This window comes from Moschus berezovskii, chromosome 2 (assembly GCF_049115385.1).
Source record: "Moschus berezovskii isolate FMDL1 chromosome 2, NW_MosBer_1.0, whole genome shotgun sequence".
NCBI lineage: Eukaryota > Metazoa > Chordata > Mammalia > Artiodactyla > Moschidae > Moschus > Moschus berezovskii.
The window spans coordinates 7,168,126-7,186,674 of NC_142461.1; the positions used below are offsets into that span (position 1 = coordinate 7,168,126).

Consider the following 18,549-nt stretch of genomic DNA (forward strand, 5'->3'; position numbering starts at 1 on the left):
GGAGCGCCTTTTACGACGCGGCGGCAGCGGCGCGCTTGGCGGCCAGAGCGAAAAGAGCGAGTCTCGGGGAGCGGCGGCGGCTGCGGGGCCGAGGGGACGCGCGGGCCGTGGCGTCGCCATGTCGCACGGCCACAGCCACGGCGGGGGCGGCTGCCGCTGCGCCGCCGAACGGGAGGAGCCGCCAGAGCAGCGCGGCCTGGCCTACGGCCTGTACCTACGCATCGACCTGGAGCGGCTGCAGTGCCTCAACGAGAGCCGCGAGGGTAGCGGCCGCGGCGTTTTCAAGCCGTGGGAGGAGCGGACGGACCGCTCCAAGGTGGGCCTTCGGGGGCCTGGGCGGGCGGCCGAGGCAAGGCAGGGACCTGCGCGGGGCCTCAGGCCACCCGGCTCCTCTGTCAGCCTAGTTCCTGAAGTTAAAAATAACCGCGGCCCGATTGCCAGGCGCTTTCCCGTGCCCGTCTCCTTCCAGCCCTTTGAGAGGCGAACAGGGTTGAATCTCCCCATCTTGCAGGTCGGGGAACTGAAGCCCAGAGACGGGAAGGGGCGCTTTGCTTTTACACGGCCAGCGTGCAGTTCCAGGGATTAGGAGGGGGTTAGTGAGGGAGCATGTCCACGAGGGCGTGTTCCCTACCGTTTGACCACTGGTCCCGATGGCTGCCTGGTCAACCTAACCACCTGATGAAGACCAAAGACCAGTCTTTGGGAGATGAAGCACGTGATCCTATCTAGAGCATTTACCATTGTGGGCTTGCAGAGCCGTTTGAAAGCTGTGGACCGCAGAGGTACAGATCTTTGCACACAATTTCAGGAGACTAATAGGCCGTGGAATTTAGTCTGTGCTGGAGAACAGAGGGAGGTTGACTGTTTATTTGCATTGCACGCCAGTTGTAGAACAGGGTGGAAGACGCCTGAAATTGTGGGCGCTCAGCAAATGTTTGTTGCTTTCTCCTCCCTCTCCCCTCCAGTTTGTTGAAAGTGATGCAGATGAAGAGCTTCTGTTTAATATTCCGTAAGTATCTCCTTTGGAGAAGGCAATGGCAAGCCACTCCAGTACTCTTGCCTGGAAAATCCCATGGATGGAGGAGCCTGGTGGGCTGCAGTCCTTGGGGTGGCTAGGGGTCGGACACGACTGAACGACTTCACTTTCACTTTTCACTTTCACACATTGGAGAAGGAAATGGCAACCCACTCCAGTGTTCTTGCCTGGAGAATCCCAGGGACGGGGGAGCCTGGTGGGCTGTCGTCTATGGGGTCGCACAGTCAGACACGACTGAAGTGACTTAGCAGCAGCAGCAGTAGCAAGTATCTCCTTGGTGCTTGCCTTAGGCTAAATAGGCTGAACCCAGTTGCCTTATCAGGATTCGTTCAGTGGTTATATCGAAAGCACACATCTGTTTCTAGAAATGGGCTAAATTACTGAGGTGGGTGTGTGAGTAGGAAAGGATCAGAACTTTTCCTAGTGCAAAAAAGACACATGTGTTAAAACATAACTGAGAGGTCAAGGTAAATTTCCTAGAACCACAGAATGCCAGAGGCAGATAGGATCTTAGAAAAAGTCTGACACGGGCGTAAACTGAAGCCCAGAAAGGGGAAGGGCCTTGCCCAGGGTCACACAGCTCAGCAGAGACTCTAACGCAGGTTGACAACCCTCTTTTTTTGCATTCTGGCAGATTTACAGGCAATGTCAAGCTAAAAGGCATCATTATAATGGGAGAAGATGATGACTCACACCCCTCTGAGATGAGACTGTAAGTGGCAAGGGTCTTGGCCCTCAAGAAGCTCCTGTCCCTTTTTCTCTGGTCTCTGATAGCACTTTATTCCAGATTGGCAAAATTTTTTCTTTTTACTGGGTTAAATATCCCCTCCTCCTTTTAAAAAAAGTCGTATATTTGTTCTGCATCAGAATACACTAATCTCTTCCTGAATTAATGGCATTTTTAGATTAGGTATCTTTTGGACCAGCAGCTTGTCTCTCATCAAAGTACTTGTTGCGGCACCATTCATTCCAAGAGTGTCCTCTAAATGCCAACTGTTGATGACTTTGCAGTTTTCTTAATAACCCAGCTGCAGATCTCAAATTATCTTTAAGGATTCTACTCTTGGGATTAGCTTCGTTTTCCCTTACTGTTTCAGACAGTTACAATCTTTCTGTGTTTTGTTGAGATGGAATAACTCCATCTGAGTTTGCATGGCCTTTAGTTAGCAAAATTCAATATGTCTCTTGTAGCAGCTTCCCATGTGGCCTAGTGGTAAAGAATCTGCCTGCCAGTGCAGCAGATGCATTGGTTCAATCCCTGGGTTGGGAGGATCCCCCTACAGTAGCAAATGGCATCCCACTCCAGTATTCTTGCCTGGGAAATTCCACGGACAGAGGAGCCTGGTGGGATACAGTCCCTGGCGTCGCAGAGTCATCCAGGACTGAGCAGATGAGGTATATACACACGCATACCTCGTTATGACGCTGCATCGGTTGATACCAGAGCTAGTGCTCCCTTTCTGATAAGCTGCCTCATTTCAGTGCAGCCTTTCTAGAAGAAGGGGGACACCACTTGTACTGGAGAAACAAGTCAGAAGAACATTATACGAAAAGTTCTTCTGGAAAATCGATCAATTTAAGGGAAAGATTTAAGAAATGGACCTTATTTTAAGGGAATGAAGTAGGTTTGAGTTGATGCTATCTGAGACTCATTTACTTGGGAGATGGATTGGCTGGACAAGACGACATCCGTGCTGCATTCTGGTTAAGAGTGGGCTCTAGAATAAACTGAAGTTCAGATTCTGGCTATACCACTTACTAGCTGCATGACTTTGGGCAGTATACTTTTCTATATCTTGATTTTTTTTCATATATAAAATGGTAATAATAGTCTGAACCTCTTAAGATTGTGGAGAGAAATGAGCTGTAACATATAAAGAGCTTAGAAGAAATCTGGAAGGTAGTGTGTGCCCAGTTTTGTTTCTGGTGTGTGTGTATGGGGGTATTTTGGGAGCTCCATCACACAGCTTGTGGGATCTTAGTTCCCAGACCAGGGATTGAACCCATGCCTTCGGCAGTGAAAGCGCAGAATCCTAACCACTGGACCACCAGAGAATTCCCTAGTATGTCCCCAGTTTTGCATCCCTGGTACAAATACTTACATAGTCCTCCATTCTAAGTACTTTGTACTTTATTACATCTAAGATGATATTGATTATAAAATGCACCATTATTTTGTGAACCAATGATAAAGAAATACATAGCATCTGTTCAACTATGACATGTCATTGACACATCTAGAAAAGTTAAATTCAGACTTAAATCAGTGAAATTTGAACACAGACTAGTTGTTAGATGATATTAAAGAATTATTGCTAATTATTAAACTGTTAATTGTAAAATAGTATCATAGTTTTTTTAAGAAGTTCTTACTCTGTTATAAAGATATATACAAAAATATTTATGAGTGAAATGATACGTTTGGGATTACTTTAAAATATGGAGCGTAGGCATTTTCTTGGTGGTACAGTGGTTAAGAATTGGTACTTCCACTGCATGGGGCATGGGTCTGATCCCTGGTCAGGGAACTAAGATGCCCCCATGCCACTTAGTGAAGCCAAAAATAGTTGGAAAAAACAACAATAAGAAAAAAGCCCCACCAAAAAAACAATCATTTGACAGTTTACCCCTCCCCCCCAAAAAAGGATCAAGCACACACAAAATGGGGGTGATAGGCAAAATTGGCATAATGTTGGTTATTGAAACTTAGTAATAAGTATATGGAGATTCATTATATTTTTCTCTTTATTTTTGTGTATGTTTGAAACTTTCAGTAATAAAAATTTTTAACAAATGTGTCTCTTAAAATTGGTTCAGTTTAACATCCACATCAGCTGTATGGGATATGTACTATCACTATTCCCATTTTACAGATGAGGAGCTAAGAGAGAGGTTAAATCACTTGCCCAAAATTACACAGCTGATCAGTGACTCAGGCTTTAAACTTAGGAAGTCTGGCTTCTGAGCATTGCCTCCCATAATGCTGCTCATAAATGCTTACTGTTGGTAGTTGTACTATGCTGTGCATCATTCTTAGAAACACTTTGAAGCAAACATTTGCTTTCTTATATTACATGCATTTTGCTATAGCTGATATCTAGACCCATCCCATGTGTGTATGTTAATAAAACACTCTAGAGATAGGGGTGTATGGCTCAGTCTTTTATAATTTGTGAGTTATAGAGGAGACTGGTCTTTCTTAGATATGTCTTTGAAAAAAATTTGTTTTTCCTCATTATCAGTTTTACTTGACTTTCAAAAGCCCATTGTGAGTTGGTGGCCTTTTATACCCTTTGCAGAATGAAAATCCCTGGTTGTATTTTTTTAAGAATTGTAAGGTAACTCGGTATATAGGATAATTTAGGACAGAGAGAAAAGATTGAATGTTGGGTTACCTGATCTTATCTCTTCACTGTATTTAATATGTTTCTGCCAAAGTATTTTTTTTCCCCGTGAGTAAGCTGTTTTATTTAATGTCCTCAGCTTGGTCCGAATGTGCTGAGTTGCTTATTTTCTTCATGCATTTGCTGCCTGTGACCAGTTTGAGCTGTCTCTTTGTGTTTTGCTTCTCATGTGATCCTAACCCACTCAAAGATGTTATTGGCTTGTGTTGCAGTTCTCAGCTCTTTTCTTGCTGGGTTAAAGATATTTGTGTATAAATGCCAGTAAAATGTCATTTCCAAAATTTTTTCTCCTTTTGATAGAACTGAGGGGAGTCAGTAGGAAGTTTTGAGAACCTGAAAAATGTGATAATGCACATTTCTTGATTTTTCTCCCCTTTCCTTTCTCAGGTACAAGAACATTCCACAGATGTCCTTTGATGATACAGACAGGGAGCCAGATCAGACCTTTAGTCTGAACCGGGATCTTACAGGGGAATTAGAGTATGCTACAAAGTAAGCACTGGGCCTCTCTTCCACTCTCTGGCTTCTCCTGAGAATAGCAGGCATTCCCTGGTTTGCAGTGAGCATCTGTGCATTAGCGCTTACTGGGCTTTCAATATGGTTTTGGCCAGTCTTCTGCTGTCTTAGTATCAGAAACAAGTTAAAACAGTGGAGAGTCCTGATCCTAGGCTTGGTCACATTTTGGCAGAGTTTCAGTGCAAGCCACAGACTTGTTAACCTGGAATCAATAGACAGATCTGAATGAGCTCCTAGTGTGGTCTTAGGAAAGATGTTTTCAGAATTGTTCTTTGCATAGTGGGCTTACAGCAGCCAAGTTGCATGTGACCACATATCTCTTCACTGATTTCTCTCTTTTTTGAGTTTGCTTTCAAATCCCTGTGTAGCCACACAGTGGGGGTAGTATTGATTATTTTTTGTCCCTATTGCCTTGGACAAGATCTGGCCGACTTCAGTAAATGTTCACTGTATTAACTGCTTGTCCAGAGGAGAAGAATGAGACGTAAGACCCCAAGATTATGCTCTGACATTTGCCTGGGTTTTACCACAAGATGGAGCTGGAATTGACATTTTTTAACATGGTGATGAGCAGGCTCACTGACCTCTAATTGTCTTCTCTCTCCTTCATCCTCTAGAATTTCTCGTTTTTCAAATGTCTATCATCTCTCAATTCATATTTCAAAAAACTTTGGAGCCGATACCACAAAGGTCTTTTATATTGGCCTGAGAGGGGAATGGACTGAGGTAAGATGGGGTTGGAAATGTTCTTGCCCTTCCATGACGTGCACATGTGTGTTTGCAGCTGTAGGCTGTGTTAGTAGGAGCTTGAAGGAAAGGAAAAAGAGCAGGTGAGACATTGGTTCCTTTGAGTCTCTATAATATTTCATGGTTTCATCACTAAACTATCTCATCTGACAGGCTATAGGAATTTTAAGGGGGTTGTAGTAATACAGTTGATATCAATTTGGTTTTTCACCTTAAAATTCTTTCCTTGATTTAACATTGTTAATAACTTTTCTTGTTCTAGGCACCAGAGATAGGGTGATAAACAATATAGACAAGTTCTTCTTCTCATGGTGCCTCCATTATAGTGGAGAAATGAATCTTCTAAGTTACAGGGTGAATCATTGATTTGATCTTACCCAGGCTTCTCACGGGCTTCCCAGGTGGCTCAGTGGTAAAGAATCCACCTGCCAATGTAGGAGCTTCAGGAGACGTGAGTTCAATCCTTGAGTCGGGAAGATCCTCTGGAGGAGGAAATGGCAACCCACTCCAATATTCTTGCCTGGGAAATCCCATGGACAGAGGAGCCTGGTGGGATACAGTCCATAGGGCCTCAAAGAGTCAGATGCAACTGAGCACACGGTGCAGGCTTCTCAGGATAAAAAGCATCAGAACGGGGAAGAAATTAGAAGAGGATATCTAGAAATGATCCTGAGTAAGGACTGCTCCAGCGTGTGGTCTGGGAAGTGGCCAGCTGACCCAGCCTCTTAATTTTCTTGCAGCTTCGCCGACATGAGGTGACCATCTGCAATTACGAAGCATCAGCCAACCCAGCTGACCACAAGGTCCATCAGGTTACCCCACAGACACACTTTATTTCCTAAGGGCTGGCCAAGACTCCCACAGAGGTGTTGTGTTGGTGAAGAAGTATGACATCCTGTTGGGAAGGACAAAGAGAGATGGGGCTCCAAAGAGAGTTGGCTGCCACAGCCTCTGCCAAGCTTTGTCTTTGGGGCTTGCTGCAGAAACCTGGCCTATGGAAGACACCGCACCCCCAGGAAGGGTTGTGTGGGTGCCAGGGGACAATCGTGGTTCTCTAGAGCCCTACAGAAATTGGGTCTTGGGCTGGTCAGTACCTGGCAGCCGTGGATAATGCCTGCCTTCCCAGTTTATGTGGCCGTGGGATCCCAAGTGTCTTGTTGCTTTGTGGCAGGATTATTGTGTGACTTGTTTTTAAAATGGAAATTATTCCTGGGCTGCAGTAAACTTTCTGAAGCCTCAGCATTGTGTTTGTATTAACCATCAGGAGGGTCTCCAGCTAGAAATACTTGTCCCTGCTTGCTCCTTCTCCCTGTCATCTTTCAACATTCTTGTCAAGTTGCCCAGCTTGGAGTTGTCTGTCATGCACCAGTGTCCCATGTTATAGGTTGAAGAGCAGAAATCTCCTGATGTTGCTTAATAGCTTGGGACGGTCTTTTTTTCCTATTGCCCAGGTAAGCGATCTCAGGAGAGCATTGTTTCTGTGTTTGTGGGTATCCTGGTCGGGGTAGGATTGGGACTTTGATATGCTTCTCTTTGGGACATCCTTAATGTTTATCAGCTTTTAACTAGTGTTGTAAGCCCAATGGCAGAATTTGGAGATCTCAGTTCTTCTGTTCGTGGCTTTTTATTCACTGTGACTAATAAGCTTCCTAATAAATCCTTGCCACACTTAATGTTTGTATATTCTTTTGAGTTCTTGGTAGTAATTATGAAACCTTTGTTGAGAACTATGAAAGTTTGAAATCTGTTGTTATTTTGGACTAGGTAGATCATAAGTGCCACAGTTGTATCAACACTAGATTAGTGTCTCCAGGAAAGGTCAGGCCGCATTCTGTATAGTAGGGTAAAAACACTTGTATACCCACTAACCCACATTTTGTAAAGAAGCTGAGGTTAAAACCCTTACATTTCATTTCTCACATAAGGAAGTAACTTGTGGGGTGAAGTTTACAGAAAAAAGAACAGATTCTCGAGCTCATCAGAAGAAATGAGGGTGAAGAAATTAAGTGAGCAGCAGATAGTCTGAAAGTGGACCCAAGACTTTGGACTTAAGTTTTGAAAGTCAGTACAGCAGTTGGACTTAAGTATCTTAAAAGAGATTTGAAATAGTATTTCCTCCCTTGCAGAAAATAGAAACACTTGATAATGGGAATTGGTGTTGAATTTGATCCTCTTGAGAGAATTCTTCTGAATCGGCCCACACAGTTGTTAGCTTATTTCTCCAGCCTGTCCTGGGGAAAGTCTGCCACCACCAAGCCTGTCAAGCCTCAGAATTTCTAAATATGCATTCTGCAAAAAACCAGAATGCAAACATTATTCTTGATGCACTAAGGGTAGTACTCCCTCTGCCACAGGCTGTCTATGTCACTTGGGTCATTTGGAGATGAAAAAGAATGACTGTTTAATTTCGAGTAGGGGGAAAATAAAGTTAGAAATGTTAGAGCAGACTAGCCCTTCATTAATCTCACTAATTGAAGCACTAGTCATAGGTAGCCTCTGGGGCACGGCCTCTGAATTGGAGCTTCCCTTTGAAGAGTTTGCTCTAATTGCCACAGTGTCTCAAGTGATTGGGGTGCAGGAGGAATTGTTTATTTTTCCACAAGCAGACCCAACCAGGAGTCTGGGTGAAGGGACAGGTGTGCTGTCTTCATCCACTCATTCCCCCTTCCAGTCCTGGGTCCTTGGCCTGCTGTGGACCTCTGGACCAAAAGTTTTCCTGTTCAGGAAAACTCTGACCTGCTGAGCGCTTAAGACCAAAGCCCCTCTTAACTTGGGGAAAAGTGCTTTGCTGAGCTTCCAGATACTGTTTTCTTTGAGTTCAAAGAAAAACCAGCATCGATTACACTGGGCAAGTGAGTCCTGAGCTGCTGAGGGCTGACTCATTTCCTGTGTGTGGATGTCCACAGGCTCTGTCAGGGACATGGTCCTTCAACTCGGCTTGCCTCCCCTTCCAGCCTTTATGTGGGCCCTGCGTCCCACTCCATTTTACCGGTGCAACAAGGAGCAAAGAGTGACCTCAGTGGTCCCTAACTGAAACCCTTTTTGTTAACAACTGGAGCTTACCGACGGTGGTAGTTTGTGCACTGTCTGCATGCCCTAGCTTGCCGAGGGCAGAGCTAAGAGAACATTTACGATGCCTGACCAGTTGCCCCGGACACCGCTGATGGCAGTGTTTTTTTCCCAGGGTCCTTTTTAGAGTTATTAAGTCCTCACACTGATTTTTACACTGTATAAGGCATTTCCACACGACCTCATTTGAGCCCTAACAGCAAAGCTGTGAAGCAAGCAGGGTGGTTATTACCGCCGTTTTATAGCTCAGGAAGCAGGTGCAGAGGCAGCATTAGAGTAATCCTGAGACTGCTGTTTACTTCCCTCCCCTGAGCCTGTTTCCTTATCTTTAAAAGTAAGACCGGAAGACCAGACAGTCTCAAAGGGTCTTGTGAGCTGGAGTGTATGAGTCCATGCTCCTGGAATAGGACCCGTGGTGGGTACCCCAAGACCATAATAGATGGGAAGGTGGGAAACGACGCTTGAGAATGTCTTGGGTGGTGGCAGCAAGTGGGAATCACGGGTGCCTCGTCTAGACCCTGAGGAAACGCCGTGGCCTAGTCACGGAAGTCGTCCCACCGTAGCCAACATGGCAGCCCGCTTCCGAAGAGCCCCTGGTGCCCACTTCCGGGTTCCGGACCGCCGGCCGGGCCGCTTCCGGCAGCGCGATGGCCGGGTTCCCGGGACTCGAGCGGAAGTTCCGGCGGGGGCGGCCGAGGGGGGAAGAGAGTGTGTCTGTGCCGGAGAGAGAGGAGAGGGTCGCCCAGAGGTCTTGAGACCCCCAGGGAGTGGAGGTACCCTGGCCCGGGGCCGGCAGGCGGGGGAGGGCGCTGGGCTGGCCTCGGCCTCGCCGCGAGGGTCCTGGCGGGAGAGGAGGGGCCGCCGCAGCTTGAGGGGTGGGGGTGGGGAGCGAGGTGCGGAGAGGCGCCGGCCGGGCTTGGGGAGGTTCGGGGCAGACACGGGCAAGAAGGTGGGGTCCGGCTGTGATGAGAGGGGCTTCCGAGTCGGAAGGTGGAGAACCCCACTGTGGGGCGCGGTGGGGGAGCTCTCCAGGGTCAGAAGTGGAACGCCCCTGTGTGGGCAGAAGCGGGTCCGGGATCAGGATGCAAAATGTCACTATGCGGCGGGCGACCCTCGGTCAGAACAGAAGCGCCCATTGTGGGGAGTGGGAGACCCTGAATCAGGGGGGAAGTTTTCATTGTGGGGAGGAAGACCCCGGGTCGCGGCGGTTGTGGGGAGGGGAGGCACCACTCAGAGAAAGGACCTCGGGTGAGAGGTGGAAGTTGCTCAGTGGGGGAAGGAAGGGAATCCCAGCTTGGGGCAAAAGATGAATTCCTGTGTGGGAAGAGGGACCCCGGGGTCAGAGGTGAGGAGGGATCCTCCTGTGAAGAGGGCACTCGGGGGTCCGAGGGGGAAGGTGGAAGCCCTTTGGTAGGGTGGGAGGGGTGGACACAGCCAGGAAGGGTAGGCACTTAGGCTCCGGTAGCGGAAGCTTCCGGGGAGTTTGGAGGATGCTAAGGATGGGGAGGAGCCCGCCAGCTTGACATTCTTTTGTGTGTTTGGGAATCCCGGAGCGTGGTCGAGCTGGGGGTGGGGGGACCTGTTTGAGAGTGGTGGGCAGCAGCAGGTAGCCTCTTGCAGGAGGGGCGTGGAGGGCGTCATTTAGCGAGTGGGTGGTGGATCAGAGTTCGTGTGCCTCCTGGGGACACGAGCAGCCCCAGCTCTCAGAACGGTTGTGGAGGACTGGATGGGAAGGGAGTTGGACAAAATTGTGTGTGGGGTTGTGGGTAGGGGCTGGAAGCCTCTTTCCCTGGCATTTTTCTCCCTTTCATTTCCCAGTAGGGCTGGGAAAAGGGGATCGAGGGCTCTAGAGAAGGGAGGTGACTGTAGAATAGGGAGAGGAGGCTGTCACCTGCTGAGGCTGTCACCTGCTGAGGCCCCCACCTGCTGAGGGCTGTCGGGTGGTGGGGGAGAAGGCTGCAGGGAGCCCCTGGCTCCCCTCCCACCAGGGCTCCTGAGCCCAGCCTCTGCCCACCTCCAGCCAAGGTGGCTGTCTCTGCTGTTTTGCCCTGGAACGAAGTCACACTTTCTCCCAACTTGGTCCCAGGATTTTTTTGCCTGCCTTTCCTTTGTGTCCAGGAGCTAGAACTTAGGGTGCTTCAGGGGCTCATGGCCTGGGTTTGCGTTTCTGCTCCTGGGTCAGGATGCTCTCTGCTGCCTGGCCTTGCCCTTGACCGCTGCCCGGCATTTGCACAGGCCCCAGCCGTGGAGCCCTGCAGTGTATGTGCGGTAACACCATGTCTGTGCCCCTGCTCACCGACGCTGCCACCGTGTCTGGAGCTGAGCGGGAAACAGCTGCGGTAAGGGTCCTCTCCTACCCCATGCAGCCCCAAGGCTGCCTGGGGAACTGGCTGGAGTGGGTGTGGGGAGAATGGAGGTGGCAGTGATGAGAGGGGAGCAGCCCTGCAGCCGGGAGGCAGGGGGCTGCTCCCTCAGTGTCACCCCGCCCCCAGATCCTCGGGGGGTGAGGGAGGGGTGACCAAAAGTTGGAGGACAGAGTGAGAGCGATAGCAGGATATGACTGCCCTCTTCCCCATCTCCGACTCTCTTCCAGGTTATTTTTTTACATGGACTTGGAGACACAGGGTGAGTGAGCTGGGGAGGGGGTGTTTCCGGGGAGGCCCGCGCCTTCCTCCTGCCCTCTCCACATCAGTGCCTTTTCTCCCTTCCCTCCTACAGGCACAGCTGGGCTGACGCCCTCTCCACCATCCGGCTCCCTCACGTCAAGTACATCTGTCCCCATGCGTGAGTGTCACTGCAGCAAGGGAGGGGCTAAGGAAGGAGGGTGGTCCTGTGGTCCCAGGCCTCTTCTCTGCTGCCGGCTGCATGCTGGGGCCTGGGGCCCAGTGTGGTCCGAAGGGCCCTTTTCAGCCTTCATTCCTGTGGAATCCCCCAGGAACGGGGTCCAGCCCCAGCCCCCAACCCAGGGCCTCCTAGACCCGAGACTCCTAGGACCAGGACCCCCTGCCCCCTTCCCCAAGTACTCACCCACTGAGCTGGAGCCGTCACGCCGAGTGCTGGGCTCTGCTCCTCCATCACTACTGCCGATGCCCCAACCACAGCCTCCAGCCCCACGTGGCAGGTTGCCTGGCAACACCTTAAACACAGGCCCTGCCCGCTGGGAGGGTCCCCCAGGGGCCGCCCTGCCCCCTCCCGGGCTGTCTGCTGCGGCTGCCTCCTCGCTCCTGCATGTGACGGTCCTCCTTGCTGTCCCTCTGCAGGCCTCGGATCCCTGTGACACTCAACATGAAGATGGTGATGCCCTCCTGGTGAGCCTGGGGATGGGAACAGGAGCCAAGGGAGCTGCCCCGGGGCCAGCCCAGGTCTCCCAGTGGCTGCCAACTCCTCTACTCCAGGTTTGACCTGATGGGGCTGAGTCCAGATGCACCAGAAGACGAGGCTGGCATCAAGAAAGCAGCAGAGAATAGTAAGGCCCCAGCCCCTCCTCGGCATCTTCCCTCTCCCCCTTGGCCCCCCAGGAAAGTGCTGGGCAGAACCTCTTGTCTGGCTCCCTTCCTGGAGTCCCTCCAGCAGCTTTCTCCCCATCCGGTTATGCCCCCTCCCCCCAGTCAAGGCCTTGATTGAGCATGAGATGAAGAACGGGATCCCTGCCAATCGGATCGTCCTGGGAGGCTTTTCACAGGTGAGGGGAGAGGGGTGGGGTGGGTAATGGGTGCTGAGTGGTGCCCTTCGTGACCCCTCATTCTCTTCTTTCTCCAGGGTGGAGCTCTGTCCCTCTACACAGCCCTCACCTGCCCCCACCCTCTGGCTGGCATCGTGGCATTGAGCTGTTGGCTACCTCTGCATCGGGCCTTCCCCCAGGTGAGCGTCTCCACGACCCTGCTCCTGCCCTCTGTCTCCTCAGGGCTGGGGGGGATTGTGCCCAAGCCCTGGGCTTTGCCCTCTTAAGTCCTGTCTGGCGCACAGGCAGCCAACGGCAGTGCCAAGGACCTGACCATCCTTCAGTGCCATGGGGAGCTGGACCCCATGGTTCCTGTACGGTTTGGAGCCCTGACAGCTGAGAAGCTGCGATCTGTTGTCACACCTGCCAGGGTCCAGTTCAAGACGTATCCAGGTGTCATGCACAGCTCCTGTCCCCAGGTCAGTATGCAGGGGCTCCTTCCTCTCCCCGCCCTTCTCCCTCTGGCCAGGCGCATCTCACAGTCCTCCTCACCCCCAGGAGATGGCAGCTGTGAAGGAGTTTCTCGAGAAGCTGCTGCCTCCTGTCTAACCAGAGTTGCTGTCCCCCAGCACAGTCCCCCCGCTCATGGGGCGGGGGGACTTGGCACGTGTGGCACCATCTTGGATCTGAGCCGGTCGAGCCCCTTTCTCACCCTCCTGGACCCATCCCCTCTTCCCACAGGCCTCTGGGGCAGACAGGCCAAAGCCTGACCAGGCCCTCCTTCCTGGCTTCAGCCCCCTGGCTGTCTGCCACAGAGGGTGGGCTGCTTTCTTATCCCATTTCCCTGGAGGTGGGGGCCACCCCCCCGGCAGCAGTATTGGAGGGGCTGTAGGCAGCGGGAGAAAGGGGCCCAGCCGCTGACCCACTCACTCAGGACCTCACTCACTAGCCCCGCTTTGGGCCCCCTCCGGTGACCTCAGGGTTTGGCCCATGGGGCCCTCCCAGGCCCCACCTCCTTCCACCTCCCCCCAACTGATTCTGCCCAGATAATCGTGTGTCTCCTGCCTCCACTCCAGCTGCTTCTCAATCATGAATGTGTCCATGGCCCGACCCCTGGCTGCTGTGGGCTCCCTACCCCTGCGCAGGAGTGTGGGTGACGGGGCCAAGTCTTTCGAGGGGGCCTCCCCTCAGCCGTTCCAGTGTGGGGGCTGGGCCCTGCCTCCCCATTACCCTCCGCCCCCCGCGGGCCTGGAGCCTGCCGGGCTGGACTGGGGCTCAAGGTCTCCCCAAGCCGCTTCTCCCCACGCTGTCCCCACACTAGGTCTGGGGGGAGCTGGGGAGGAGTCTCATGTCTTGTCTTCTGTCTCCATGTGGTCTCGGGTGTTTTTCTTGTCATGTCCTGGATTCCGATAAAATTAAAAGAGATTGCTTCAACTCTCAGGCCTGGCCAATTCTATCCAAGGGGTAGAGTGTGACCATGTGCAAGTATCTGCTCCAGTGTATGAAAACTGTTTATTTTAAATACTTTGGGACGCTCCTTCATAGCAGTATAAATTAGTGCCTGGGAGGAGGGGCTTCTGTCTTACTCAGCCTTGGTGGTCTGCATGGGTTCCTGGCCTCTGTGGCACACAGACCCCTGATACCTGGTCAGTTGAGACCTTGGCCTCGTGCCCGGCGGGCTCAGTGGGCCCAGCTGGGGTCCGAGGTAGTGGAGCCTCTGGGGCACCCGGGTTCCTGCCAGAGGCTGGAGAGCAGGCAGTTGCTTCTTTCCCTTTTCTGGTCTGTGGGAGGCCAGGGTCTCAGGCCTGCGTGCCAAAGCCTGAAGGATTCTGCTTCTGCCAGCGCCATAGATCTTCACCTGGAACGGGACGAGGACCGTGCTCAGGGGCCACACTGAGTGCAGGGCCCGCAGCGTCTTGGGCAGCCCAGGATGGGCTAGCTTGGACCCCTTTCCTGGCCCCTGAGTCTCTCCCAGCGGTCAGGTAAGCACCAAGGGTCAGGGGTTAGGGCGAGCACTCACACATCCGGTCCAGCCCTAGGGCTGCTGACCAGCCCAGCTCCTTGAGGGCCAGGCTGGGGTTGGCATAACAGGCAGCCACATCGCCTTCACGCCGGGCCACCACCTTGTACGGGATCTGCAGGAGAGGGGGCAGTTGTAGCCTAGCTGAACCAGTCCCAGCATCACCCACCAAGTTGCTGACTAGCCCTCCAGAAATGGAGGTGTGGAGTAGGGTCTCGCTCTTAGGCATCAAGGCCTCAGGCAGGCTCGAGTAGACAGCGGGACTCGTGCCCATCAGGTATGTCAGTGCGAGGGGCTGGGGGTGGGGCAGGATGGGCTGCCAGCCTACCTTCTTCCCGGAGGCCTTCTCCATGGCCTGGACCATCTGTAGCACTGAATAGCCTGTGCCAGTGCCCAGGTTGTAGATCTGCCCAGGAAAGGAGGGCAGAGATTGTGGCGGGGGTGGACCGACTTCCCTCTGGGCCCCGTTGGTCCTGGTCTCTGTTTCCGGCTCCCCCACTTCTCCCTTCTCCCCTTACCCGGCAGCCACACTGTTCCTTCAGCTTCCTCAAGGCTGCGATGTGGCCCTTGGCCAGATCCACGACGTGGATGTAATCCCGGACACCTGCAGAGGAGGAAGTGGTTGCAGGGAGGGGTCTGTTCCAGCCTCTGTCCCACCTCAGCCTCCCTCGTGGCTGCTCCGGCTCCTGGGCTCACCTGTGCCATCCTCAGTGTCATAGTCGTTGCCAAAGACGTTCAGTACCTCCCGTCGCCCAATCGCCACCTGGGGTGGAGGTCTGGTTAGCTCTTCCCAGGCCCTCACCTGTGGAGCCCACCCCTTTCCTTTCCCTTCTCCCTTACCTGGGAGACGTAGGGCATGAGGTTATTGGGGATGCCCTGCGGATCCTCGCCGATGCAGCCTGAAGCATGGGCGCCTATGGGGTTGAAATACCGCAGCAGCACTGCATTCCAGGCCTGTGGGATGCAGGTCAGACAGAGGGGATTGGGGTGCAAGCTGTATGGCCCACCTGAATCCAGAGCTGCCTTCCCACCCCCCCACCTTGCTCATTCTCTGTCCTTAGAAAGGAGCAGGGGATCCAGCCCTCCCTGAAAGGCCTGAAGTCACCACCACTTCCTGAGCCCCAGCTTTGGCCTCAGGGAGGGTGGCTCAGGACCCCATCCTCGGGCTCGGGGCAGGCTGTGAGGGGCCCAAGAGCGGGGCCCAGGCTGAGGCAGAAGGGGCCCTTACCTTGTCTGCCTGGCACAGGTCCCGGATCATTTCCTCGATGAAGAACTTGGACTTGCCATAGGGGTTGGTACAGCCACCTGTGGGGTGGGCTTCGTCCAGGGGCAGGTACTGGGGGTTCCCGTACACGGTGGCTGAGCTGCTGAACACCAGGTTCTTCACCCCATGGGCCCTCATGATCTGCCCGCGGAGGAGAGGCGTCAGTGGCCCCTGCCTGCCCCCAGGTGGAGGGGGCCGAGGTGTGAGCTCTCGTTTATAGAAGGGGAGACTGTGGCTGAGAGCGGAAGACGTGTCCAGTGTGTGAGCCAGCTTGGGCTCTGCCACCGTGTTTGGTACTGCCTGCCCGGCTCGGGGCCCTCCCGGGGTCTGTCCCCGGTCCAGGTCTCACCTCCAGAAGCTGGATGGTTCCCGTCAGGTTGACTCTGTAATAATCCAGGGGCTTCTGCACTGACTCACCCACAGCCTTGAGCCCCGCAAAGTGGATGACTGCCATGAAACTGTGCTGCGGGGTGGCAAAGCTGGGATCAGATGTGGCTTACAGGCCCGGCCCTTGGAAGTGCCCACTGCTTGCCTTCCTGCCAAGTGCCCACCTTCTTAAAGAGACGTTGTAGAGCTGCCTGGTCCAAGATGTCCATCTCCTCAAACTCCACAGAGCGGCCTGTCAGCTCCTGAACCCGCCGCAGGCTCTCGGGCATGGAGCCCCCTCCTGGTTGGGCACACAGAGGCCATCAAAATCAGAGGCAATGGGGAGATGGGTTCCCAAGGGACTAGCCAGGCATACACGCCTTGGAGGTGGGTGTAGAATCCAGGGTTTCCCTTCCATCCCCCCTGGAGTCCCAGGCCCCCTCTCCCTGCCCCACTCACCACGAATGGCGTTATGGAAGTTGTCAATGACCATGGGCGAATAGCCCGCCTCCAGCAGCTCAAGGACAGTGTGGCTGCCAATGTAGCCAGCCCCACCTGTTACCAGCACCTTCTCTGCCATTATGCCCGGCTCAGGACAGAGACTCTGAAGTGGCTGAGGCTGTCTGCTCAGAGCCTCCTGGAAGCTGGCGTCCAAGGCAGTGGTGTGTCCTAGTTAATAGGGTGGGTCTGGAGTCAGCCCTGGTCCAAGGTGGAAGAGCATCACTTTCTGGCCTTAGGCCTTGGAGACCAGTTCTCTCTTGGCCCTAGTTTCCGTCTCTATAACATGGAGTTTATAACTGTATGAGCATGAGGTCATGTAAGGGTCAGATGAGGTGATTCTAAAGGCCCGACACACGTTATAGGTGGAGACGTTCTAGCCCTAATTGACCGGGGGCTGGGAAGATGGAACCTGAGTTTCCACACTGCTTCCCTGAGGCGTCTGGGGACTGGACAATTCTGGACAGAAGGAGACAAGGCAGCAGCACTGGACTCTCAAGAGCCCCGGAAGAGTTCTGTCTGCTCAGACCCAGACCTTCCCAGTCCCTCTGCCATCACTGGATACAAACCGGCTCCTTGGTTCACTGACCAACACCTCCTGGGGTAAGCAGCTCTCCCCGCCCCCCGCCCCCTCTCCCACAAAGGTCAACTGGGAGAGGCAGGAAATACAGCAGATGGCTTCAGGGTGGGTCCTCTGCCCGGCGGTCTGAGCCCAGCTCTGGGGTTGCAGCACTGTAGTCCTGGAGTGGGCCCCACCCCCACCCAGGTCGGTCAGGCTGGTTCGGGCAGTGCGGATGCCACTCCTGGCCTGGCGGTAAGAATCCCGCCTCATTCTAGGCGGCGCTCAACAGGGTGGTGTAGACGTGGCTTTGGCCCCAGATTTCACTGCCAGGTGTGCACCGCCGCCCTGAACAAACTCCGCGGGCAGAGACGGCGGGGGGATTGGCGGGGGAGGAAGTCCAGACACTGAGGCCTTTCATTGGCGCAGCCTGGCCCGCAGCCGCCTTCCTCCAAGCAGCCTTAATCCTGTTCTGGGTTCATACAGCTCCTAACCCACTAGACTGAACGCCCGCTGAGTGCCAGGCTCTGTATTGGGCACTTTTGCATTATCTCCCTGAATTCCTCCAACGTCCTAATGAGGCAGGTGTTATTACTGCCAGTTTACAGAGGATACTAAGGTCAGAGAGGTTAAGTAATTTGCGTAAGTCACACAGCCAGTGACGGCGGGTTTAGAATCTGGATCTAGTCCCGCCCCTCCCCAAACAGTTCGCCCCTTGCCCCCACTGGTTCCCGCCGGACTTTGCCCTAGACGTTGAAGCCGCCCCCGCCCCACCGAGCACCAAACAGTGTGCAGGCACCCCGAAAATGGTGGCGGGGGACCCCAGGGAGGCAGGAAGGCCGGTAAGGTTGCCCTCCCTCCGACACGTGGGGTGATCTTCGGTCAGCTGTCGCCTCAGTCTTCCCCATCCGTAAAATGGAGGGGAGGGGGCGCAGGGCCGTGAGCGCTCGAGTGCCCTAGAGTCTCAAGCTGGGGATTCGGGCGGTGGCTGGATGGGGGCAGAACTAGGAGTCCCCCCGGCCGGGAATGAATGAATCCTGGCCGCCCCAGCCAAGGCAGCGGGAGCTGGGAGCCGCGGGGGCGAGCCCGCCTAGGCGGAACTCTGCCCAGAACGCAGCCCGGACCCCCGAGACTCCCGTTCGCTCCCAGCGGACCACCCGGCCCCTCTCAAACCCGCTCGGCCCCACCCCCATCAGCCTCCCAAACCTGCTCCGCAGCACGCGCCCCGCGCAGTCTCGAACGGCGCCGCCTCCCGTGCTCCGTGACCGGTCCCTTTAAGAGCCGACGCTCCGCCCTGGACCCGCCCCCCGCACGCCCCCAAGAAACTTGTCTGTCGGGAGCCGGCAGTACGGGGAGCCGGGCGGACCAAGAGCGCCGCGGCTCCAGGACGCTTGCGCGGCACCGTCCGC

The 18,549-nt window shown here is 53.7% G+C and overlaps 3 protein-coding genes across 5 annotated transcripts; 2 read left to right on the forward strand and 1 right to left on the reverse strand.

Moving 5' to 3' along the window:
• Positions 1-7,376, forward strand: PITHD1 (PITH domain containing 1). Of its 2 annotated transcripts, XM_055398415.2 has the most exons (6): positions 1-316; positions 966-1,009; positions 1,671-1,748; positions 4,828-4,932; positions 5,574-5,682; positions 6,444-7,376. In XM_055398415.2, exons 1-6 carry the CDS (start codon positions 119-121, stop codon positions 6,543-6,545), a joined length of 636 nt encoding a protein of 211 aa, XP_055254390.1. In that variant the 5' UTR covers positions 1-118; the 3' UTR covers positions 6,546-7,376. The 2 variants fall into 2 exon arrangements, with proteins under 2 accessions (XP_055254390.1, XP_088699603.1); XM_088843477.1 differs by lacking the exon at positions 1,671-1,748.
• A 2,010-nt stretch (positions 7,377-9,386) lies between these two features.
• LYPLA2 (lysophospholipase 2) lies at positions 9,387-13,873 on the forward strand. Its single transcript, XM_055397686.2, has 10 exons — positions 9,387-9,545; positions 11,008-11,111; positions 11,366-11,397; positions 11,491-11,556; positions 12,033-12,080; positions 12,168-12,238; positions 12,381-12,454; positions 12,532-12,633; positions 12,739-12,912; positions 12,992-13,873. Exons 2-10 carry the CDS (start codon positions 11,034-11,036, stop codon positions 13,040-13,042), a joined length of 696 nt encoding a protein of 231 aa, XP_055253661.2. The 5' UTR covers positions 9,387-9,545; positions 11,008-11,033; the 3' UTR covers positions 13,043-13,873.
• Positions 13,874-13,926: 53 nt separating this feature from the next.
• Positions 13,927-18,453, reverse strand: GALE (UDP-galactose-4-epimerase). Of its 2 annotated transcripts, XM_055397682.2 has the most exons (11): positions 18,347-18,453; positions 16,543-16,752; positions 16,269-16,384; positions 16,067-16,180; positions 15,682-15,858; positions 15,294-15,407; positions 15,150-15,216; positions 14,972-15,057; positions 14,782-14,859; positions 14,454-14,568; positions 13,927-14,291 (listed from the first exon to the last, which is right to left on the reverse strand). In XM_055397682.2, exons 2-11 carry the CDS (start codon positions 16,661-16,663, stop codon positions 14,233-14,235), a joined length of 1,047 nt encoding a protein of 348 aa, XP_055253657.2. In that variant the 5' UTR covers positions 16,664-16,752; positions 18,347-18,453; the 3' UTR covers positions 13,927-14,232. The 2 variants fall into 2 exon arrangements, with proteins under 2 accessions (XP_055253657.2, XP_088699608.1); XM_088843482.1 differs by lacking the exon at positions 14,782-14,859.
• Positions 18,454-18,549: the final 96 nt, after the last annotated feature.

What these genes read in the sequence shown, in the direction of transcription:
- GALE (XM_055397682.2), bottom strand. Translation starts at nt 16,663, where the DNA reads ATGGCAGAGAAGGTGCTGGTAACAGGTGGGGCTGGCTACATTGGCAGC. An exon ending in TCATGCCCTACGTCTCCCAG is followed by an intron (nt 15,217 to 15,293) that starts GTAAGGGAGAAG and finishes CCTCCACCCCAG; the next exon opens with GTGGCGATTGGGCGACGGGA. An exon ending in AGAAGGCCTCCGGGAAGAAG is followed by an intron (nt 14,569 to 14,781) that starts GTAGGCTGGCAG and finishes CCTCTCCTGCAG; the next exon opens with ATCCCGTACAAGGTGGTGGC.
- PITHD1 (XM_055398415.2), top strand. Translation starts at nt 119, where the DNA reads ATGTCGCACGGCCACAGCCACGGCGGGGGCGGCTGCCGCTGCGCCGCC. An exon ending in AGCGGACGGACCGCTCCAAG is followed by an intron (nt 317 to 965) that starts GTGGGCCTTCGG and finishes TCTCCCCTCCAG; the next exon opens with TTTGTTGAAAGTGATGCAGA. An exon ending in CACCCCTCTGAGATGAGACT is followed by an intron (nt 1,749 to 4,827) that starts GTAAGTGGCAAG and finishes TTCCTTTCTCAG; the next exon opens with GTACAAGAACATTCCACAGA.
- LYPLA2 (XM_055397686.2), top strand. Translation starts at nt 11,034, where the DNA reads ATGTGCGGTAACACCATGTCTGTGCCCCTGCTCACCGACGCTGCCACC. An exon ending in CTGAGCGGGAAACAGCTGCG is followed by an intron (nt 11,112 to 11,365) that starts GTAAGGGTCCTC and finishes ACTCTCTTCCAG; the next exon opens with GTTATTTTTTTACATGGACT. An exon ending in TGCACAGCTCCTGTCCCCAG is followed by an intron (nt 12,913 to 12,991) that starts GTCAGTATGCAG and finishes CCTCACCCCCAG; the next exon opens with GAGATGGCAGCTGTGAAGGA.